This window comes from Petromyzon marinus, chromosome 13, assembly GCF_048934315.1.
Source record: "Petromyzon marinus isolate PM22_M1 ecotype Great Lakes invasive population chromosome 13, UKy_Petmar_22M1.pri1.0, whole genome shotgun sequence".
Lineage (NCBI taxonomy): Eukaryota > Metazoa > Chordata > Hyperoartia > Petromyzontiformes > Petromyzontidae > Petromyzon > Petromyzon marinus.
The window spans coordinates 11,826,803-11,852,104 of NC_133679.1; the positions used below are offsets into that span (position 1 = coordinate 11,826,803).

Genomic DNA, 25,302 nt, shown 5'->3' on the forward strand with positions numbered 1-25,302 from the left:
TTCTGTGGACAGGTGTCATTTATACAGGTAATAAGCTGAGATTAGGAGCACTCCCTTTAAGAGTGTGCTCCTAATCTCAGCTCGTTACCTGTATAAAAGACACCTGGGAGCCAGAAATCTTTCTGATTGAGAGGGGATCAAATACTTATTTCCCTCATTAAAATGCAAATCAGCTTATAACATTTTTGACATGCGTTTTTTTGGATTTTTTGTTGTTGTTATTCTGTCTCTCACTGTTCAAATAAACCTACCATTAAAATTATAGACTGATCATTTCTTTGTCAGTGGGCAAACGTACAAAATCAGCAGGGGATCAAATACTTTTTTTCCCTCACTGTAGATGTGGTGACCACACTTCTGCGCTCTTGCACACATCAACAGGGCATTGAATGCCAAAACCATATCAAATAACACGAGCATTGAAATTGCCCAAGTAATTAAAACGATCAAATTACCGTACATTGCGGGAGTAACTGATAAGCTAGCCAGATGTTTGGATAAACATCCCAGTCATATTTGGCACGGTACATAAAATACGGAAATTAAAATCTGGTACAAAAGATGTATTACCGAAGCTATCAACAGAAGGTGTGTACTGGATTAACTGCACGTGTGGAAAATGTTATGTTGAACAAACAGGACGAATGATCAGTACGAGACTAAAAGAACATCAGAGAAATATTAAATACTCCCAAATAAAACTGTCAGCAGTAGCAGAACACGCGTGCCAACGAGGGCACTCAATTGGTTTTGATAATGTTGAAGTTCTGTGCAAAACTAGCTACTACTGGCCAAGACTAATTCGAGAATCTATCGAAATTGAAAGAAATAAAAAATAATGTAAACGTTCGGATAGCTGCCGCCTTAGTGCTGCGTGTAAGCGAATCATCAAATAATACATATAAATAATACATTGTTTAAATGCATGCCTATAAAGGGCAGCTTATTTCAATAGCAGGCTATTTTAATATACATAATAGACCGGAAGGACAAGATCAAAGGGCTCGCAATGCACATGCATAATGTACGTTGACTCAGCAATTCCCCCCCCCCCCCCCCCACTTTACGCAAGATCGCAGAAGCGTGGTCACCACATCTACGCCTCTATATAAGGAACGAAACAGGTGGACTTCTCCACAAATCTGTCTGTCGCCTGACGAAGCTAGTTGTAATTACTGGCGAAACGTCGTTCTCAGATTGTAAATGTTGTGGATTGGCACTCCAACACACCGGTGTGCTGTACTCAAGACGAATTGGCCACGTTCTGTTTACGTGACAACCCTTACTAGTTGGCTGTGCCGGGTGGTGGCGGGTTTTAACGACACATTTATATATTTACGCGATCTAACCCAAAAAAAAACCTCTTATTATGGAAAACAGCTTAAACGAAAGCGAAACACACGACATGTTCCATTTATTTTTCACAAACTGAGGTAATTAAACTAATTATTAAGCACGGCTAATTAATATATATACCAATCATGGCATTTCTGTGTGGTTTTTTTATGTGACTCCATAGCACCAACTTCAATGCAACTGGTTTCAACTCTGTTGCAATTTGTCCTTGGTCAAACCACCGACAGTGTTTTGACTGGACGAAACGGCCCTGTGGAAGTGGATATCACAGAGCCCCCTCTTATCCCTGCAAGTCACTTCTGCTACACACACAGCGGAGGGCAGCACTTTCCCACACGCACAACAAACGAGTTAAAATAAACACGACCCATATCCATAAGAGGTTCTTATTGGTTAGATCGCGTTAATATATAAACGTCGTTAAACCCGCCACCACTCGACAAAGCCAATTAGCAAGGTTTGTCGCGTAAACAAAACGTGCCAATTAGTTACTGGTTCAGCACAACGGTGTGTTAGAGTATACTCACAACATTAAAAATTCGAGTACGACGTTTCGCCGGTAATTACAACCAGCCTCGTCAGGCGACAGCCAAAATTTTGGACCCATACTTTCCCCGTAACATCGACAGTTAGCCAGCAATGTTTCAAGCAAGCCTGACTGACTGCTGTTGAGACGGTCGAAACTGGTCCAGAGTTTGCTCGTCTTGAATCAACTCAGCCGAAATTGTACACTCCCAGGAGGCTTGTACGTCTGATGGGTTGTGTAAAAAAAAAATGTATATGTCCCAAGACTGATAAATGAGAACATATCGTCTGCTTATTTTATCCGATCCACTAGAGGGCAGCATCTGCCCACGTGGGATAGATTTGTTTTTTTCGGCGGTGAATTCGATGCAGTATTTTCTTTTTCGGAGCTGCAATTGAGTCAAATTAAGAAATAGCTCAACCAATTTAAATATGCTGGGGTTTTTTTTCCTGTGTGCAATCATTAGTGACCCATCAACTCGTTGCGCTGAATGGGCGGTTGATACTTGGAGTCGAACACAGTATCACTGCGGTATCAGGCTCAGCGCTCTGAGCCACACGGGGCAACCCTCGGGATGGGTTTTTTTTCAAGCTTATAGTTGTGTGCGTGCGTGAGAGAGACCAAATTTGTATCACTTTATTGACATGGGGACACAATATTCTGGCGAGTCTTTCCGGAGCGTCTTATAATCTAGAGAATACGGTGCATTTCTTTACAGTACGTGTGGTGTGTGTGTCTTGCCACGTGCTAATAAACGTGACACGTTGCAAAATAGTGTCCTTCGACCATGGCGAATTGACGGTAAAATAACCTACACGGCGTGGGGAGGCTATCATCCAGCAGTAGGTTGACCACAACGGCTGTGTGTGTGTGCATTCTATTCTGATTGACACCTGGCCGGCTCCTGCCACATACTGAGCACTTGGACGCTGACACAATCACGCCCCCATCGAATGTTCCACCACGCACAGCGGGCGGAGACCGCATCTTAAATATGCACCTCGGATAATGTGGATTTTATACAGCGGTGCAGGAGGCCAGCGGCACCCGAACGCACAGGTTACGAAGCGGTCATCTGAAATGTCGGCTCGGGATGCCCGAACGACGACTCCGTACGTCTCCTTGTGGATGATGTGCTCACTGCTCCACCTGTCCATCGTAGGCTTTCTCTGAAAGAGGAATTACGTGCATCATCGCTTCACCTGGATATGCAGCGTGTTGCAAAATTCTCTGGCACGTGTTGTGACGGGTACTGCAAGATCCGACCGTGTCCGTCCCAGTGCTCGTCGAGCTGCATTGGCTTCCGATTGCCGAGCGGATTCATTGTGAGGTCGCACTCAGTACGCGCACAGCGCGTGCCACAAATGAACCACACACAACAGCTCGCTGATCTCGTCATGGAGCGTAAACCATCACGCGACCTGCGGTCATCCTCGCAGCGGCGGCGTTTGGGCTGCAAGCCATCCAAACAGAGACGGTCACCGCATCGCGCGGCGCTTTCAGGCACGCTCCTACGGCCGTCTGGAACGCTCTCTTCCGATATTAGGAAGCCCACTGGAGCTGTGCACTTTTCAATCTTGAATTTGTTTTTTTAAATCTTTAGAACTGCTTTTTGTGTTTAGTTTGTTGTCCTTCCCCCGCACCTCCGATTAGCACGGTTGGCTACGTATTCGTGTGAAAGAACTTCACTATACATACGATGGGCATTACAAAGAAGTAAATCAATCACATGCTCACTGTGGACCCCCTGGCTTAACATCATTCCGGGTGCGCAGAGGCGCTGAACCGCTGACGATCGAATAATGGTGGGCGCTATCAAACTACATGCCTACCGCCACCTTACAACAAAACCCACTAAGGAGCTTCACGTCAAATTGTTCTCTTCCGACGGCTGCATCGCTCGCAATCAAAGCATCACGATGAAAAACAGCTTCTAGTCACCAGGGCCCCTTCTTTAGAATGACCTGAAAACTGCAATGGTTTCTCTGTCTGCGATGTCATTCTCCGTGGAGCTACGGACACGAAGGCCACGAAAACAGCCCTGGCTCTCCGTGGATAAAATTACCACGCTGGGACCAGAAGCATGCCGCCCGCCTCAGAGAGGACAAGGTATAGGGGAGAAGGTTTAAGGGAGTCCATAAAGCGGTGTTCTTCATTGCAAGGCCCACGGGCCAATGGCCGGTCCATGGTGGCCTTTAGTGCGGCCCCTGAAAATACATAAATGTTAAAACGCCCCATCGTGCTGCTGTCAAACCCAATGGTTTCAAATGTGTGGCAGCCCTCACACTGATGTCTTATCGGCGAAAGTGGCCCTCTCTGAAATTTTGTGAAGAATACTGCCTTATAACAAATGCGAAAGAGGACCTGGAGGGTTCCTATTGAAAACTGGCCAATGAGGCGGAGGAAGGACTGAGATTTAACAATCTATGCCCAACGTATTGCGAAATAAAGCACATGTGTGGCGGCCCACAATTGGGGAACTCTGAAACATCTGTCTCGAAATGGGACAGTTTTGCGTGCAACCACACAGAGGAGAGCACTGGACCGCAGGCGACCACACGACGAGCGAACGCTTAATCCAACGATGGACTTGGACACGCAGGCATCTGCCAACACTACTTGGAGGTACCCAGAACTGCCGTGATGTAATGGTCTGCATGCACACTGAACTTGCAAATTTCCCAACTCTGGACTGGTTAAAACCTCTTTGAGCCCCATCAGCAGTGTGACCTTGTGGAAGACCCAACACAGAAGATCCCTGGTTTTGATCTTCCGCTAAGCTCATGGGTCCACGCTAAACCGCATCTGCACAAACCATGGCAGATGCGGATGCCTGATACACAAATGGAAAATAAATTTTAAAAACTCCAGTGATGCGACTGTGGTCATCCAGAACAGACCATAAAACATATAACGATGCAATGCCCGATCCATAAATACGAAGGAGACATCACAGCGACACTCGGTTTGACCGCCTGCATATGAAATTGTAGTTGATGCTCTGCATCTAGGGCAGCCATAAAGATGAGCTAACGTGGCACGTGGATCAAACATTCAGACTGAAATTGTGACCTGTTTGATCCAGGTCAAAATTCAACCTTTTTGAAAGGATTTACATTTATAGGGTGCATTAATGTCTCGGCAAATCAATGCACCTGGCGACATTCCAATGCCTATGCTGCAGTCTAACTTAGGGGACCCTCCAGTGGCAATCGTCCCAGTGCGGCAAAAGATGCATGCAGTTCAAAGCCTGCGAATGAGGATTACATCTACCAGTGAGGGGGGGGGGGGGGCGCGATGTTGCTGTAAGGCATTCCGAATGAATGCAACCAAAGTATTGGTGTGTGAGCATGCTGACTGAAAAGAGACACGATGTTTGAATATCAGCATTTTAATGAAAGCAATAGTGACCCAATGATTTAAATAAATACTGCAATAAAAACCTTATTTTAAAGTACACAAGCAAGCTCATGAAATTTCAGTGTGCTCATAATTTGAAAAGGGCACATTGTTATTTATTGTTGATCAGGAATGCACTTGCGATGCTTGCGCACACAAACATGCCAGCAGGATTTTGAGTTTCTGTGTTGCTCATTTACATAAACGCAACTACGTAATGATCATCGATGAGCAAACCGCTTGTACAAAAATACCTACATTTTTAAACAGAATGCCCACTAACAGCAAAGCAGAAAGTTGCATAGACTCCGAACCCATCCCTTACTTGACTTTGCACGCTGACAGTGGCTCGAACCAATGAAAACAATATTTAAAAAAAAAACTACATAACATCACATTTCTGCACTATTGCACAGTAATTGGACTTTTAAAATGAAAAAAACGACTTCGGCATAATTTTCACTTAAGTATATATTTCAGTGTTGTCTTAAAATTATTACAGTACTGTACAACAAAGAGCCATGTTGCACCACGTTGGCAGTGGCAGATTTAAATCGCTCACTGTTTCATCTGAAGCTAAACTCCACCCAGACAAGTGCGACAAAATACCCTTTTTCCACTGACTTATTGCCGAGCCAGAAACAAACCATGAAGCAATCTGAATCTTGCTTGGGGCCAAGCAGGGCCAGGGTTAATAATTTTCATCACACGTTGCGCACATTGCATCAATCGGTACATGGACTGACACAACGCACGTTCATAGTGTGTGATGTGGACAGCATGGCTTGGGTTCTGCAGTGGAAAAACAAACTCAGTACCTCCTTACTCACGTCGCAGCCCGCTTTTGCAGTGGAAAAAGAAAATAGTTAAAATGGCCAAACAACACGCTCCTGCGACGAGAAGAGCTGCATTTTTATTAAAAAATAAAATCCCTGCTTAATTATAATTTCTGATTTGTGTTTCGTAGTACCTACAAGAAGTATACATTCAATTCCTGACAATACAATAAGTACTATGGGTTTTATTTTTGGTATATTTTAAGTGCTGATACATTACTTGGGGTGACATTATACTTTTTGTTTCTGCACTTGAATCACAATTGACAGTAAAAAGCATAATAAACACTGTTTTGAGAATATTTGTTGGATACAGAGGCTCATGTCTTAAATAGTGAAATCCCTGACGTAAGTACATTTTACGACATGAGTCGTATTACCGTATTTTCCCGCATATAACCCGCAGGGTATACCACTTTTTACAAACAAAACAAGACCCTGCGGGGTATATGGAGGTGAGGGTTATTCCAAAAATATTTTACACGTGTGACATGTCATGACTCGTTAAATGTTTTCATGGTAGGACTATCCACTATGCAACACTTACCTTTGACGAAAGCACTGCTGAATAAACCACTCACACTAAAATTGCACATGTTATCACGTTTTAAATTATTCGAATTGTTTGTACAATGAAACGATAATGTTTGAAGTGGGCGCACTTTGTTTACTGGCGACGGGAGTGCTGGGGGGAGGGAGAGGTGGGGGGTTAGGGGTGGGACAGAGCAAGATCTGTGGTAGTGACGGGAGAGCTGGGGGGAGGGAGAGGTGGGGGGGGGTTGGGGGCGAGGCAATGGCGTCACCGTAGTGCCGCTATTATCTGCGCAGTGCGCAATCGACCAGTGCTAAAACTGTACTTATCTACCAGTTATGTGTTACTTATTTACCAGTTATGTGTTACTTATTTATTGGATATTTACTTTTGTTACTTATTTACTGTTTTAAGTTCACTCGTTTCCCGTGTGTTTTCTTTGTGCACTTTAAGATTTTAATGTTAACAATTGATAGTGGAATGTATTACAAATGTAAACTTCGTATGAATATGATGTAATTAAGCTGCAGTAACGACGTTAAATATATGAATGCATGCGGGGTATATGAAGGTGCGGGCTATCTGAAATTTGTTTTACACAAAACGCTATTTTTGCGGGGTATATGCGTCTGCGGGTTATATGCGTATGCGGGCTATATGCGGGAAAATACGGTACTTAACGCTACGTGTAGACTTGTAACCGCCACAGTAATGTGTCTCACACTGGCTCGTGCCCATCAATCGAGAGATGCTTCATTCATTGCTGTGAAGGATATAGGGGTGCAGACTTTATCTGTAGATTAAAACTCAAAAATTAAAATTAACGGTATAATAATTTCCAATTCTCAAAACCCTCACACCATCCCTCATATGTATACGTGTATGAGAGAGCATAGGTTTGCAATTCGCATTGCCATTGTAATATTAAACCGCACAACATGATAAAGACCAGGAATAAAACATGGTGTCAACCATGACGTGACACTATCATTCATACATTCAGATAGATGCATAAAAAAGGTCCCTTTCAGTTGTTGCACACTTTACAAGAAACCCTCCGACTCTGACAACAGTGTACATTTCTCTCAGGCAGTGGCATGTGAAGACGTGGTCCCGGCAGCTGCCCCAACATCACCAAACAGTGGCTTTCCAGGCTCATTCCAGGTTCACTGCTCATTCCACTACTTCGGGTGTATTCTCCCGACGCCGGCTTCGGCAGAGATGAACTTCTTCGTCTCCCCCGTGGGACCTTCGTCCTCGCTCTCCGCCTCGTCCTGACGCGGCGAGTAGGACGTCTCCTCCTCGTCCTCCTCGGCGCGGGGGCTCACGGCGTCGTACGCGGGCCGCTTGCCACGCAGGGCGGCAGCGAGTTGGAGCCCGCCGAAGACCACGCAGAAGAGCACGGCCATGACCCCGCACACCACGAGCCCCGTGAGCAGCGCCGAGAACGCCTTCGTGTCGTCGCCCGTGCCCCCCTTGACCTTCGCTTCTGCCGCGCCGGTGACATCGCTCCCTCCGCCTCGCGTGGCGCCACCCGCGAAGCTCGCAGCGGGCACGATCCTCGAGTTGTTGTTGGGACCCGGCGGCGGCGGCGGCGGCGGCGCGGCGGTGAGAGCGGGAGTGCCGTTCGGCGTCGTCATCGGTGAAAGAGTCGCGGGTCTCGCGGTCCGCTTGTCGGTGGCGGCGTCCGGCAGGGTAGCGCAGCGCTGCTCTCCGAAGACGAGCTCGGAGCCGGGCGGGCAGCTCAGGCAGTCGCTGTCGGAGTGGCCGCCGCACTGGGCGCACGAGGCGTGGCACGGGAGGCAGGCGGCGCCTGCGAAAAACCCGGCGGGGCACTCCCACACGCAGGCGCCCTGGTGCAGCAGCAGCGCAGGGTCGCACGCTGCCGACACACACGGGCGTAGCGGTCACTGCCGTCGTCGCAGCGTCTGCAGCGCGGATCTACGCGCGAGGATGACGTGCCTGTACTGGCCTCTTGTAAATCCACTGCTGGATGAAGGCCTCCTCGTGACGTTGGGCTATAGTACAGTAGGACAATGGATTTTGCTCGCACTGTGCCCTCGACTTCACCTCATCACACTTGTTTTCTGTCAATCATTGATAACACCGTGGCCTTAAAAGAAACAATACGATAGGCGAAGTATCAGGCAATGGTCCTCATGCATGAGCGAGGAGGAAAGAGCAAATGCCCGAAACGTAACCTGTTATATACATTTTGTTTCTTTTAAGGCCAGTTTTATTGACGACTTCTTTTTTTCTTTGTCAATTGTGCTTGTGCACCGCTACCAAAACACAGCCAAGGTGGCTCAGTGCATGGGGGTTGAGCACCACTTTGCGCGAGGTCAACAGCGGTGTGTCCCCACCCCCCCCCCCCCCCATGGCTACATTCACCCCTGCCAAAGGAATGTAAAGTTTCCACCACTGGCTCAAGGCTGTGAACAGCAGATGAGAACCGCTTCAACGCTCACTTGATCGGGAAATCTCTTTTGACTTTTTTCACTTTGGTGATCGTCACACTCGGGTGATTGTTTTAGGCACGGGAAAAATAACAAACCGAAAAAAATGCTGCAACATTCAGCCTGCGCTGCTTCAGCCAACTGTTTACCATGGGCGCCGCGGGCCTCACCTAATAAAAAAAAATAGCTGTAGAAACGTTTTAATGTTGACTTACATAAACCGTAAAAAAACACCAACGTGTGCCAAAACAAATGAAACATTAGTATTTTTTTAAAAAATTACACCCACGTGTAAAATGTATCATCCCTTTTATTTGCTTACATTGCCATGAAACTGGTTTTGAAACGTGTCAAGGAATGCAGCGCTGACTGATGTTGGTCACGTGCATTGGGGCGGCTGTGACCAGTCGCTTCGGAGGCCCCCACCAACTGCCCCGCAGGTGCACATTTGGACACCGTCGCCTCACCCCAACACCTTTTCCGACCACATTAAATTAACTCACTCACCGCCCATCTTACGCACACCGGTGAAATAAAGAGAGGCGTGGAATCCTCACGGGCAAACCCCCCCCCCCCCCCCCCCCAACGCCGGTTGTTGTCCTCCACTCGCTACTGAAGGCTCAGTCCCACTTAATTATGATAGTCAAGATAAACCTTGTTTCGATTTAAAGCTTTCGTGACTGCAGGGATTCATCTTCTTGGTTCTTTCGGTAAAGTCACGTAGAATGGAAACAAAGTAATAAAAATAAAACATAATAAAATAAAATTCTCACGACGTTTCGGCCACAACACAAGTAGCCTTCTTCAGGTGAAGAAGCGCTGTCGTCCCGACAGTTCTGTTCCTTCACCTGTTGTGGTGTGAAAACCACAACAAGATGATTGCTTGTGTTGCAGTCGAAACGTCGTGAGAATTTTATTGTTTTATATTTTTATTATTTTATTGTTTCCCTTCTACGTGACTTTACCGAAAGAACCAAGAATATGAATCCCTGCAGTCACGAAAGCTTTAAATCAAAATTTCGCCGAGATTTGTTAAAAGTTTGTTTAACGTTGACCGTGCCACGCTCGATGGGAATTACACCAATCGACACCGCCCCCTTACCGCAAAACTACTACAGACTAGGTCTGAAACACAGCGCCTTAGCGATAGCCTTGTACTATAATAAGAATGGCGTGAACAACAAACTTACTTACGATGTAATCATTTTTTAAATTTATTTTTTTACGCGCCCACTTCCTCCCCCTCTACCGTTTAAACAAGGTCACGGTGCAGGGTCATTGTGATACTTGCCGACGCAATTCTCTTTGTCATCCCACTGCCGGCAGGCGGCTCTCGGTGTAGGCGAAGGTGTGGCCGAGGGCGAGGGGGCGGGGGTTGACGGCGATGTCCCTGTGGGTTGGGCTGCAGGCCCAGGCGTCTGTGCCGGGGTGGTCTCTGCTATGTCGTCACCGCCGCTTGCCGTTCCGTACAGCACCAGGGTGAAATTTATGAGTGTCCCTGATGTGCAAAATAGGGCGGTAGCAGAAGCACTTTTCACAAACGCGAATTGCAGCTCCGAAAATTTACAACATTTAGAGTTTCAATGTTGCAGCAAAAAAATAAATGTTTCTTTCTGTGACAAGGCATGGTAACTTGAAAAGATTTTCACCAGTTCGATTCGATCTCCTGGCATGGCAGTTGAAACAATGCGAACGTGTTTTAAAATCCGTCCTGTCCACATAGCGGTATAAATCGGTGCACCACAGTTAGTCATGGGCAGGCCGCGTGTTGTGGGGTAAATTGCGTACTCCCCTCTCATCCTAAACATCATCGAGAACAGCGTAGGCCAAACACCATACATAGAGACTCTCTCGAGCTCCATCTAGTAGAGACTTCCACCAACAGTAGCATGAGCAAGAGATTTCAGGGCTGTGTCTGCAACCACTGTGAAATCCGCTCTTGCGGGCTTTTCTCAACAACACGGGAGTTATGTACTTGCTCCTTAAGCGTTCCAGATAGAAGGTTCATCTCAGCAGTGCACTAGACGGTAGAACAATAGCAATAACATTTTCAAATAAGATGAGAAAAAACTCATAAATGTCACCAGAGTTTCATTTTTCACAGTATATTTTCCAGTGCCCCCCAGACACTACCCCCACCCCCGCCCTTTCCCAGTGCCTCCCCCAGGCAGCTCCAGCTGAAATGAAGCGCCGACTGCGGGAGACGCACCGTAGTTGTGGGACGATCCCTTGTCGATCTCCAGGGTCCATTCCCCGGCAGGGTCCTCGTCCCACGAGTGGGTGGTCATGAAGGCCCAGCCATCAAAGCCCTCGGAGGAGAAGTCGTGGGGCCTGGCCACGCGCCCAGCAAGCACGGCGTCACCCCCACCCACCACCGACCCCGGCAAACTTATCCCCAAAGCTCTCTCGCCTACGCACTGAAGACGCTTTGAAGCTCCGTAACATACAACAAATTCTGCGAGAATGTGCTTTGGTCTCCAAATTAGTCAAATGTGTTTTTGTTTGTCCCTTCAGTATGTCCCTTTCATAAAAAATAGCTTCACTTATGAACAATCTACTGTATGGTCAACTCACAGGTTTACAGTGAAGGAAACAAGTATTTGATCCCCTGCTGATTTTGTACGTTTTCCCACTGACAAAGAAATGATCAGTCTATAATTTTAATGGTAGGTTTATTTGAACAGTGAGAGACAGAATAACAACAAAATCCAGAAAAACGCATGTCAAAATGTTATAAATTGATTTGCATTTTAATGAGGGAAATAAGTATTTGACCCCTCTGCAAAACATGACTTAGTACTTGGTGGCAAAACCCTTGTTGGCAATCACAGACGTCAGACGTTTCTTTTAGTTGGCCACCAGGTTTGCACACATCTCAGAAGGGATTTTGTCCCACTCCTCTTTGCAGATCTTCTCCAAGTCATTAAGGTTTCGAGGCTGACGTTTGGCAACTCGAACCTTCAGCTCCCTCCTCAGATTTTCTATGGGATTAAGGTCTGGAGACGTGCTAGGCCACTCCAGGACCTTAATGTGCTTCTTCTTGAGCCACTCCTTTGTTGCCTTGGCCGTGTGTTTTGGGTCATTGTCATGCTGGAATACCCATCCACGACCCATTTTCAATGCCCTGGCTGAGGGAAGGAGGTTCTCACCCAAGATTTGACAGTACATGGCCCTGTCCATCGTCCCTTTGATGCAGTGAAGTTGTCCTGTCCCCTTAGCAGAAAACACCCCCAAAGCATAATGTTTCCACCTCCATGTTTGACGGTGGGGATAGTGTTCTTGGGGTCATAGGCAGCATTCCTCCTCCTCCAAACGCGGCGAGTTGAGTTGATGCCAAAGAGCTCCATTTTGGTCTCATCTGACCACAACACTTTCACCCAGTTGTCCTCTGAATCATTCAGATGTTCATTGGCAAACTTCAGACGGGCATGTATATGTGCTTTCTTGAGCAGGGGGACCTTACGGGCGCTGCAGGATTTTAGTCCTTCACGGGGTAGTGTGTTACCAATTGTTTTCTTGGTGACTATGGTCCCAGCTGCCTTGAGATCATTGACAAGATCCTCCCGTGTAGTTCTGGGCTGATTCCTCACCGTTCTCATGATCATTGCAACTCCACGAGGTGAGATCTTGCATGGAGCCCCAGGCCGAGAGAGATTGATAGTTCCTTTGTGTTTCTTCCATTTGCGAATAATCGCACCAACTGTTGTCACCTTCTCACCAAGCTGCTTGGCAATGGTCTTGTAGCCCATTCCAGCCTTGTGTAGGTCTACAATCTTGTCCCTGACATCCTTGGAGAGTTCTTTGGTCTTGGCTATGGTGGAGAGTTTGGAATCTGATTGATTGATTGATTGCTTCTGTGGACTTTTATACAGGTAACAAGCTGAGATTAGGAGCACTCCCTTTAAGAGTGTGCTCCTAATCTCAGCTCGTTACCTGTATAAAAGACACCTGGGAGCCAGAAATCTTTATGATTGAGAGGGGGTCAAATACTTGTTTCCCTCATTAAAATGCAAATCAATTTATAACATTTTTGACATGCGTTTTTCTGGATTTTGTTGTTGTTCTTCTGTCTCTCACTGTTCAAATAAACCGACCATTAAAATTATAGACTGATCATTTCTTTATCAGTGGGCAAACGTACAAAATCAGCGGGGGATCAAATACTTTTTTCCCTCACTGTATGCATGCACGCATGTACAGTATATAGTGGAGATACTGAACAGATTTTGTTTGCTGTTCCTATTGCTCAGCATTGCAGCTAAGGCGTACAAACTCACACGAACATTGGCTTAACAGTGAGCGAACCCGCAAGATTGTACAGCGAGTCCTTCGTGAAGACACATTAATACATTGCAATTTCCCATTCTCAAAAACCTATCAATGTTACGATTAATATTTCAGCCGTAGTCTCTAACGCACATTCTTTTCTCATTAGACCCATTACACACATACACACATATGCATGTGTGCATAGAAGAAAACAAGCACAGCGTTGATTTGAGCCGTTCATCCTCATTATTGTGACAGGGGCATCTGAAAAAGTTGGTAAAATAGCTCGCCCCTGGGCGAGGGATGCTCCGAGGAGCGATAATCGCATGAGGAATGTGAGGGAATACTTCTGGAATGCAGCTGCCATGCATCAAGACGTCCAAGGCGACGGGAATAACTTCATCCGCACGGCAGCCAAACCAACCGTAATCATTCGGTATGAAATTGATGATTAATTTATTCTTCATCCGCTGCTGGATATAGGGCCCACCACTCTTAGAATATAGGTCTCTAATCACTGTGGAAAAGTGAGGCAACATGCATTTGTCCCAGATTCAATATAGCGGAGGAACTGGAACTCCCAGCACCAGCAGCGAAGGGTTGGGCAGCATCACGCCGAGCAACATGTGGCAAGAGCCAAAAATAAATCGGAGCGTCGCAAAACTATCCAGCGCATGCCTGACACTCTCATCATCATTATTATGAACTCTCCACTGCTCGATAGAGACCTCCCCATACTGCTGCCATCTCCCGTGAATCTTGTGAACAGTGAATATAACGAAACAGTCTCTATAACTAGGATGATAACTCCAAAAATAAGGAAATGTATCAATGTCTCGAAGCGCCTTACATCAGCTGTCATTTCAACCGTCCAATAGCCTGCTGCAGTGTAGCCAAGGCGACCCCAGTGACCACCCATCCCCACGTGGCACAAGGGGCATGCGGTAACCGCCGACAAGCGAGCATTAGTCTACCAGTAGGAGGCAATAATGCTTTGCGGCTTTTCCCAATTAAGTCATTTCCGAGTAATTTATCAAATTTGGCAAATTCAGACCATGACTCCAGCACGCAATAATGTCACAGGGTCTTTAAAGTCCACCGTGAATCAGAATAACGACTGCAACACAGCCTTACCGGGGGGCCAGCAGGGTGGAGCGAGTGCCTGCAGGGCTGGTGAGGTAGATGGTGAGGTCTCCCCTCCGGTTGAACGTCAGGGAGATCTTGGCCTGCACGTGCTCCAGCGAGGTGACGTGGTCCCCCGTGCCCCTGCATGCGTCCACCACCTGCTTCACCACCAGCCGGTCCGAGATGCTCCTGGAAAAAAAGACAGCGTGGGGGGTGGGGGGGTGCGTTTTCAGCAGATGCGTGGCATGAGGGGTGGCCCTGCCACTCAGCATCGCACGCCACGCACGCCAAGCCCACCACGCACATGATCTCTGCAGCTGACCGAGCTCAAGATGGAATCCATTGCATTCTCGGGTCCTTGAGATCGATCCTCGAGACCAGTCCTCGGCTTAATAGCAGGCTTGAGGATATTTCACAGTTCTTGGCCTTGGCTTTGAGGATGTGGCCTTGGTGTGAGGACTTGGCTTGGGGGTACGAGCATTGACACTGGCCTCCGTGTACAGGATCCGGCCTTGACTAGCTTGACACTGGCCTCCGCCTAAAAGGCACCTGGCCTTGGCCTCCGCCTTGTGGCTTTCAGCCTCGACCTGAGCTTTGATCTCATGGGTCAGGGCCATGCATCCAACACTGAATATGTCGCAATTGTGGGCGACAGCAGTTGGGTAGTTCCACAGATGAGAACCTCACAGTGGAAAATAAGAAATCTCCGTAATGCTACATACGAGGGTGGTCATTTTTAAGGTAATTACGGTTTTAGAAAATATAGTTCGTTATACATTACGTGGAATACATTGTTGGCCTGACACACACGAAAATGAAGGCAGCATCCATCCCAGTGTGGAAACAAAAGTTATATTTCTGAGCACGTTCGACACCGTGGTATTTGAGCACTTCCCCCTTATCTAGGAAGCTGCACAAATACATTCTGACATCCAGTCTTAATTGGTTGACACAATATGCCAAAAGTGAAACGTCAACTCGTGACTATTCTAATAACTACCCACATCTTTAAAGTGTCTGAAACGTATGTTCGATAGTGTGGAACTTCCCAATAATTGGCCTTTGCACACGATGCTACTGTACATGTTTTGTGTAAATAGAACTACAATTACTCATATGTATGTGTAGAATCGTGCTTCGTGATGCCCTGTGGGATTGTAGACTCAGACGGGGACGAGGGTTGAATATTCAGGGCTGCTTGCCGTTTATTCACGCCAACATCCGCACTCTTCGTTCCGTCGCGAATCACTTACTGCTCCCTGTCTCTTAGCTCTCTCTCCCGACACCCTCGACCTTCGTCCAGGCTACCTCCCGTACACTTCCACCCGTAGCCTCCTTCGTCTCTCCGGCCCAGGAGCCTTTCTACCTGCTAACTGGCTCCTCTCTCTCGCCCTGGCTCTCCTTTGTCTCTCAACCCTCCCCTTCCGTCCTTTCATCCCCTTAGCCCGGGCTCCTCCCTTTTACCTGGCTGCCCTCCTTCTACCTGGCTCCCCCCACTAGTAGACGTCTCAATCTCTACTTACCCCCCTCCTACCTGGCTCCCCCCACTAGTAGACGTCTCACTCTCTACTTACCCCCTCCTACCTGGCTCCCCCCACTAGTAGACGTCTCACTCTCTACTTACTCTCTACCTGGCTCCCCCCACTAGTAGACGTCTCACTCTCTACTTACCACCCTCCTACCTGGCTCCCCCCACTAGTAGACGTCTCACTCTCTCTACTTACCCTCTACCTGGCTCCCCCCACTAGTAGACGTCTCACTCTCTACTTACCCTCCTCCTACCTGGCTCCCCCCACTAGTAGACGTCTCACTCTCTACTTACCCTCCTCCTACCTGGCTCCCCCCACTAGTAGACGTCTCACTCTCTACTTACCCCCCTCCTACCTGGCTCCCCCCACTAGTAGACGTCTCACTCTCTACTTACCCTCCTTCTACCTGGCTCCCCCCCACTAATAGACGTCTCACTCTCTACTTACCCCCCTCCTACCTGGCTCCCCCCACTAGTAGACGTCTCACTCTCTATACTTACCCTCCTCCTACCTGGCTCCCCCCACTAGTAGACGTCTCACACTCTCTATTTACCCCCTTCTACCTGGCTCCCCCCACTAGTAGACGTCTCACTCTCTCTACTTACCACCCTTCTACCTGGCTCCCCCCACTAGTAGACGTCTCACTCCCTCTACTTAGCCTCCTCCTACCTGGCTCTCCCCACTAGGAGACGTCTCACTCTCTACTTACCCCCCTCCTACCTGGCTCCCCCCACTAGTAGACGTCTAACACTCTCTACTTACCCCCCTCCTACCTGGCTCCCCCCACTAGTAGACGTCTCACTCTCTACTTACCCTCTACCTGGCTCCCCCCACTAGTAGACGTCTCACTCTCTACTTACCACCCTCCTACCTGGCTCCCCCCCACTAATAGACGTCTCACTCTCTACTTACCCTCCTTCTACCTGGCTCCCCCCATTAGTAGACGTCTCACTCTCTACTTACCCCCCTCCTACCTGGCTCCCCCCACTAGTAGACGTCTCACTCTCTACTTAGCCTCCTCCTACCTGGCTCCCCCCACTAGTAGACGTCTCACTCTCTACTTACCCCCTTCTACCTGGCTCCCCCCACTAGTAGACGTCTCACTCTCTACTTACCCCCTCCTACCTGGCTCCCCCCACTAGTAGACGTCTCACTCTCTACTTACCTCCTTCTACCTGGCTCCCCCCACTAGTAGACGTCTCACTCTCTACTTACCCCCCTCCTACCTGGCTCCCCCCACTAGTAGACGTCTCACTCTCTACTCACCCCCCTTCTACCTGGCTCCCCCCACTAGTAGACATCTCACTCTCTACTCAGCCTCCTTCTACCTGGCTCCCCCCACTAGTAGACGTCTCACTCTCTACTTACCCTCCTCCTACCTGGCTCCCCCCACTAGTAGACGTCTCACCCTACTTACCCCCCTCCTACCTGGCTCCCCCCACTAGTAGACATCTCACTCTCTACTTACCACCCTCCTACCTGGCTCCCCCCACTAGTAAACGTCTCACTCTCTACTCACCCTCCTCCTACCTGGCTCCCCCCACTAGTAGACGTCTCACTCTATCTACTTACCTTCTACCTGCCCCCCCCACTAGTAGACGTCTCACTCTCTCTATTTACCCCCCTCCTACCTGGCTCCCCCCACTAGTAGACGTCTCTCACTCTCTACTTACCCCCTCCTACCTGGCTCCCCCCACAAGTAGACGTCTCACTCTCTACTCAGCCTCCTTCTACCTGGCTCCCCCCACTAGTAGACGTCTCACTCTCTACTCACCCTCCTTCTACCTGGCTCCCCCCACTAGTAGACGTCTCTCACTCTCTACTTACCCCCCTCCTACCTGGCTCCCCCACTAGTAGACGTCTCACTCTCTACTTACCTTCTACCTGGCTCCCCCCACTAGTAGACGTCTCACTCTCTACTTACCCTCCTCCTACCTGGCTCCCCCCACTAGTAGACGTCTCACTCTCTACTTACCCCCTTCTACCTGGCTCCCCCCACTAGTAGACGTCTCTCACTCTCTACTTACCCCCCTTCTACCTGGCTCCCCCCACTAGTAGACGTCTCACTCTCTACTTACCCCCTTCTACCTGGCTCCCCCCACTAGTAGACGTCTCACTCTCTACTTACCTTCTACCTGGCTCCCCCCACTAGTAGACGTCTCACTCTCTACTTACCCCCCTTCTACCTGGCTCCCCCCACTAGTAGACGTCTCACTCTCTACTTACCCTCCTACTACCTGGCTCCCCCCACTAGTAGACGTCTCACTCCCTCTATTTACCCTCCTCCTACCTGGCTCCCCCCACTAGTAGACGTCTCACTCTCTACTTACCCTCCTCCTACCTGGCTCCCCCCACTAGTAGACGTCTCACCCTACTTACCCCCTCCTACCTGGCTCCCCCCACTAGTAGACGTCTCACACTCTCTACTCAGCCTCCTCCTACCTGGCTCCCCCCACTAGTAGACGTCTCACTCTCTACTTACCCCCTTCTACCTGGCTCCCCCCACTAGTAGACGTCTCTCACTCTCTACTTACCCCCCTTCTACCTGGCTCCCCCCACTAGTAGACGTCTCACTCTCTACTTACCTTCTACCTGGCTCCCCCCACTAGTAGACGTCTCACTCTCTACTTACCCCCCTCCTACCTGGCTCCCCCCACTAGTAGACGTCTCACTCTCTACTTACCTTCTACCTGGCTCCCCCCACTAGTAGACGTCTCACTCTCTACTTACCCTCCTCCTACCTGGCTCCCCCCACTAGTAGACGTCTCACCCTACTTACCCCCTCCTACCTGGCTCCTCCCACTAGTAGACGTCTCACACTCTCTACTTACCCTCCTCCTACCTGGCTCCCCCCACTAGTAGACGTCTCACTCTCTACTTACCCCCTTCTACCTGGCTCCCCCCACTAGTAGACGTCTCTCACTCTCTACTTACCCCCCTTCTACCTGGCTCCCCCCACTAGTAGACGTCTCACTCTCTACTTACCCCCTTCTACCTGGCTCCCCCCACTAGTAGACGTCTCACTCTCTACTTACCTTCTACCTGGCTCCCCCCACTAGTAGACGTCTCACTCTCTACTCACCCTCCTTCTACCTGGCTCCCCCCACTAGTAGACGTCTCTCACTCTCTACTTACCCCCCTCCTACCTGGCTCCCCCCACTAGTAGACGTCTCACTCTCTACTTACCTTCTACCTGGCTCCCCCCACTAGTAGACGTCTCACTCTCTACTTACCCCCTTCTACCTGGCTCCCCCCACTAGTAGACGTCTCACTCTCTACTTACCCTCCTCCTACCTGGCTCCCCCCACTAGTAGACGTCTCACCCTACTTACCCCCTCCTACCTGGCTCCCCCCACTAGTAGACATCTCACACTCTCTACTCAGCCTCCTCCTACCTGGCTCCCCCCACTAGTAGACGTCTCACTCCCTCTACTTACCCTCCTCCTACCTGGCTCCCCCCACTAGTAGACGTCTCACTCTCTACTTACCCTCTACCTGGCTCCCCCCACTAGTAGACGTCTCACTCTCTCTACTTACCCTCCTCCTACCTGGCTCCCCCCACTAGTAGACGTCTCACTCTCTCTACTTACCCTCTACCTGGCTCCCCCCACTAGTAGACGTCTCACTCTCTACTTACCCTCCTCCTACCTGGCTCCCCCCACTAGTAGACGTCTCACTCTCTCTACTTACCCTCCTCCTACCTGGCTCCCCCCACTAGTAGACGTCTCACTCTCTACTTACTACCCTACCTGGCTCCCCCCACTAGTAGACGTCTCACTCTCTACTTACCCTCCTCCTACCTGGCTCCCCCCACTAGTAGACGTCTCACTCTCTACTTACCCTCTACCTGGCTCCCCCCACTAGTAGACGTCTCACTCCCTCTACTTACCCCCCTCCTACCTGGCTCCCCCCACTAGTAGACGTCTCACTCTCTCTACTCACCCCCCTCCTACCTGGCTCCCCCCACTAGTAGACGTCTCACTCCCTCTACTTACCCTCCTCCTACCTGGCTTCCCCCACTAGTAGATGTCTCACTCCCTCTACTTACCCTCCTTCTACCTGGCTCCCCCCACTAGTAGACGTCTCACTCTCTATTTACCACCCTCCTACCTGGCTCCCCCCACTAGTAGACGTCTCACTCTCTACTTACCCTCCTCCTACCTGGCTCCCCCCACTAGTAGACGTCTCACTCCCTCTACTTACCCCCTTCTCTCTCCCGCCCTTCTGGCACTCCCATTTCTGCTTGCCCCCTTCTCGCGGTTGCCCCTCGTTGATTCCCCGCAATACTCCTCTACATATGTAAAGGGTTGAGATATATATAGCAGCTCCGAAGGTTGTGAATTGTGATGTTATGGGACCAATTCCTGGTTAATGCTGACTTGACCAACTTCTTGGTACACTTGAACCACTTTAAAGTATGTCTGCAGTGGTTGTTTTCTCACAAGACTCATCCCAGTATTAGTAATTTGGAATTTCAACCACTGGTTCAGCTGTCAAATCAGATGAACATCACCCAATTATCACTGCAGCGTGGGGAAAGTTTGCCTCTTTTCGGCAGGACGGCGACATTGCTGCAGAAAAAAACTTTTAACAAACTCGTGTTGGTTTACGCTAACCCATGTTTGTTTAGTGGCGAGTTTAAAGGTCATTGTTGAACATACATTCAAATGCAGCAGGAACAGCAAAGGCAAATGCAATCTGTGAGTGTGGCGGGACAAGCAGGACTTCACAGAGCGATCCGTACTTGTGATCGCTGCTGAGGTCGATGGAACAGATCCTCTGAGGTCCCACCGTCGTCCAATTTGTGGCCAACGAAACCATGGTCCCTGCATCGAGCAGCCCATAGCCGTACGAGTGGCTCACTGCATTGGGCGTCAGGAACGACAAAACGCACACCAGAGACGGCTCATGATCTACCGTTATACATGACGATGCGCACGTTGAACTTCTTTTGCACCGTATGTCGCTAACGGTGCCAATCGGAGGTGCGGGGGAAGGACAACAAACTACCTACATAGAATAAAATCTTAACAATCGTTCTGAAGGGTTAATATCTAAACAGACACTTAAATCCACATATTCCCAACTAGAAACGTTTCAGTTTGGCCACGAGAGGTCCGAATGGAAATGTTCTTCATCTAGTTCAGTTTTTTTTATTTTGGTATAGCCCTGTGAGCCATTCGGCTCTTGAATCGGGTGCAACCACAACAAACAAAAAACACGAACAAGAAAAACATCTTAAAATATTCCTGAAATAGCACCATACACCAACGCTGTGTGCAAAAATCCCAGTGGGATGCAAGTCAAACAACAACAACAACCACAAAAACTTAGATTAAGGCCATCAGTCTAACTCCGTACTACAACAAAACAAACATGTCCAAACCAAAAAACGTTTTCGAAATCACCAAAAAATAAAACCATAATTGCAACGCAACAGTGATGATAGGGACTGTGACCGAATTTTTACAATAAACTACATAAATAACATGTAACACCAAATACTAGAGCCATAGCTGACTGCATGAGTTACTCCACAACAACAGAGGCATCACTCGGAATATCAAATTTTTCAATGCACCTTTAACATCAGCACGCTAAATCAAAATACAGATAATACTTTGCAGCGTCATCCGGAGCGAAACATTCTATTTTATTTTACGCCAATGAATAGCAGTGGCAGCCAATAGCACAATGTGAATGCATTCGGATAAAAAGCACCGCAATTAAATACAAACGCCAGAGTCACCACTCCGATGGGATTAACGAAGCTGGACCTGAGACGTACGCCACCCGCTCGTTCACCTTTGCGGCCAACGCCATTGGTGACCCAGTCCCTTGCGGAGAGGAACGCTGGGTTGGAGGTCCTCACGACCAGGTGCTGCATATCTCTCCACGTCAGCTTGGGGCTGCGCGCCACACGGGCAGAGTAGGGCACAGCGCAGGGCACACGGAGAATCAGCCCAACCGCAAGACGCTGGCTAAAACCCCCATCGCGTGGCGTTCAAGCAGCAGTGTCTCCGCCGTGAATACTGTTGCAGGCAAAGTCACGGTGATCATCAGAAATGCTAAATGTAAAGATGTTGCCCACCAACAGCTTGCTTACGCCACTGTTGGAAGAAAGGGCCTCCCCCCTCCTCTCTCAACCAGAGGGAGGGGGGGCCCTCCACTCACCACTAGAAGTTCTCAACAACCACTCTGGAGTGTATTTGGCCTACTCTTTCAAACTGTAAGTACCCACATTTTACCCCACCACACACGACTGTGGTGTGTCCATTTATGATTCATGCTGCTGGGTGGACACAGTCGGGGGGGGGGAGGGGGGTGGGGAGAGTTGTTTCGAATTGCTGCGCCGTCGTGAGGATGTACCTCCAAACTCGGGATTGCAAGTCAAGTTTGCTATCCATCACACCACGGCCACATCCCCTTGGTCGTCCTCATACCAACGGCGTATTAAGCGGTTGTTCACATGAAGGGTCAACTCCATAAAACACTTCAGTTACATTACTCATGTGAGGAAATCTGAGAGTTAAAAAAAAAACACCGCAATGTTCGATCTTATGCCAGGCCAGCTCAGGGCAGCAAGTTCCCACACTAAATTTAACAATTCCCCCAGCAACCCCTCCCCCTCCACGCCATCCCTCCCCGCAAACCTCCCCGCAATCCGCCCAGGCTTCAAAACATTTGTTGCCCGTTGTGTTTTTGTTTAACATTATTTTCATCCCTCGACAGCCTCGTCCAAAAAAAAAAAAGCTCCCACCGGCTGCACCGTAGCCTCCCCCGCCCACCCCACCGTACCAACGCCACAACCACCCCACACCCCTAAACACACCCCCACTACTGCAGCCACACCACATCTGGTCCGGCGCGGGCCGTGCGTACTTGGCCTCCAGGACGAGGGCGATGATGCCGGCGGCGAGGGGGGCCGAGGCCGACGTGCCCGTGTGGCTCGATGTGCAGCGCATGCGGAGGTCCGTCGTCACCTGTCACAGAAAGGGAGAGAGAAAGATCCCCCACCGTGGAGACTCAGCCACGCCGCTGGGGGCAGACGCTGGCTAGCGTAACACCTACGAAGGGTGGCATGGCACACGGGGGTGGTGGGTGGTCAGTTGATAGCTTTTCATCCGAAAACGTCGACTCCCGACACTTGAGAAACCCAGTTTAACCAGGTTGTGGCTGAACGGATTCGAACCCAGGATCTCCAGGATGCAGGCTCGGTGCATCGAACTGCTGCTATCATTCGGAGCGACCGGGCAAGGGGTGTTCTTCGAAAATATGCACTTGGAGCTGAATTGTATTCGTATGTGGGCCAGAGATCAGGTTCAATTGTAAACACAGCAATCAACAGTACACAGCGGTGCCAGAATGAAATGCACTACATGTGATATTCAGTCTAATACACATTCAAAAACATAGCTATGAAGAAGGGCTACTGCGCAAACGTCACATTATATATCGTATGTCCTTTTATGGCAGCGTTGTTAACAGATGTGTTGAGTTTGAGTTATTTGCGCTTGTGCACCCACCCCTGCCAATGCAGCATCACACAAGAATGCAATAATACGTGTTTAAGTCAGGTTTTGGCTCTCTGCAGGCCTGACCAGGGAAACAATACAAACCGTCATCAGCAATTTTTCACAGATGTAAATTCACAAGCTTAAATACGTCGGTTAACAAAGTGAACAGCCGAACTTTGCATTTTTTTTCTTTCAAACATTTTATTATTTATCTCTGGAGACACCCTTTGAAAAACGATATTGGAGGAATTTAAAGTAGCATTCACGAGTGTGGGGAGGGAATTTGCAACATCGAACCAAACAGGAGGCCAGACAGACCCTGGGTTCCGCCGACATTGGAATGAGGAGAGGGCGTGAAGCTGCGAGCGGAGGTTTTCTCTTCAGCGGACGCAATCGACTCCACAACAAAAAAACAGAACCAGTTAATGTTGCGAGAGTTCACTTACTACGGGGCTGTAATCTGATGAAGACAAGCGAGTCACGTCGCACGCCATGTATTTGTTCCCCGTCTCTACCCGCCCTCCCCAGCTCCACAACAAAGTATATTAGCTGCATAATAAACCAACCAAAACAAATACATAAAATCTTGGCAGCTTGGCAACCGGGCACCAACAAAACATCGGATACACCCAGTAGCTGTGCACAGCTTGGAGAAATATCTAAAGCTGCGATCTGTGCTGTCAGGGGCGGAGCCAGGATTTCAGGCCGGGGTGACATTCAACACATTGTAATTTCAAGAATGATTTAGAGAGTCAGGCTGTTGAACTAGACGCCATCGGTTGGCGATACACTCTGACGATGCAGTTGCACGGAGTCCGCCAGACCGAGTGTCGTACACTTATACGCGGAATGTCACCCCTGTCACCCCCCCCTGGCTCTGCCCCTGTGTGCTGCGTATATGAATATGAGCAGACCTCGGTTCTGTTGTGTCTTCACATACAAATATACATAGTACATTTATATATATATACTTTGGATTATCGGCCAATCGATTGTCCAATACCATTAATTATGCAGCGGAGGAAACCGTGGGCAGGTTTAGGCATTCTGATTCTTAAAGCAGAGTTGGGCTCGTTAGACAAATGCTGTGGTTGGGTTGCCAGATCAGAATCAGAATATTCATTTATACTGGAGGAATCCGATGAGCTATGAAGCTTTTTTTAACAGATATCCAGTAGATGTTTTTGGCAAAATAACTCCTCCAAAAATAAAAGTGAGTTGATTTGGCCAAGCAGGTTTGCAAGCTAGCCAGTGGACAGACTGGCAAGGCTGGTGGGCTAGCCGATCGGGCTATTGGGCTAACTAGCAGGCCGGCGAGCTGTTGGCGGACGGACATACGAGCGAGCGGGGCAACGTACGATCTGCTTCTGGCCGAGGCTGCCGCTGCTGTAGGTAGTGGCGAGCGTGGACGAGCAGGCCTCGCTGTACCAGGGCACGTTGCCCGACTGCGTGGCGCTGCTGATCGACAGCGTGTACACGCTGTTGGTGTAGCCGTCGCAATTGCAGCTGTCCTCATCGCGCCCTCCGTTCCCAGAGGCCCACACGAAGATGGAGCCGAGCCCGCCTCGGCCCTGTGCCCACGGGTACCGTGAGGGATGGGGGTGGATGGCACCGCAGGGAAGGGGGGTGGTGGTGAGAGGAAGCGGGGAACGAGTGGGGGAGAAGAGGCCACAATCACAACCGAGCGACGGTGAGCACCGCCGACGTACATGAGAAGAAGCGCATAGGCCGCCGTCCAAATTGAGGCACGTAAATTG

The 25,302-nt window shown here is 49.2% G+C and overlaps 1 protein-coding gene across 1 annotated transcript in view; it reads right to left on the reverse strand.

The window, feature by feature from the left end:
- Window positions 1-5,257: 5,257 nt before the first annotated feature.
- LOC116942023 (furin-like) overlaps window positions 5,258-25,302 on the reverse strand; it is a 58,232-nt gene continuing 38,187 nt past the window's right edge. The window contains exons 8-15 of the mRNA XM_032953550.2: window positions 24,904-25,116; window positions 22,911-23,011; window positions 21,834-21,937; window positions 20,773-20,890; window positions 14,509-14,688; window positions 11,315-11,436; window positions 10,397-10,603; window positions 5,258-8,531 (exon numbers count right to left, since the gene is read on the reverse strand). Of these exons, the coding sequence (XP_032809441.1) occupies window positions 7,831-8,531; window positions 10,397-10,603; window positions 11,315-11,436; window positions 14,509-14,688; window positions 20,773-20,890; window positions 21,834-21,937; window positions 22,911-23,011; window positions 24,904-25,116 (1,746 nt within the window). The 3' untranslated portion in view covers window positions 5,258-7,830. The remainder of the gene's footprint in view (window positions 8,532-10,396; window positions 10,604-11,314; window positions 11,437-14,508; window positions 14,689-20,772; window positions 20,891-21,833; window positions 21,938-22,910; window positions 23,012-24,903; window positions 25,117-25,302) is intronic.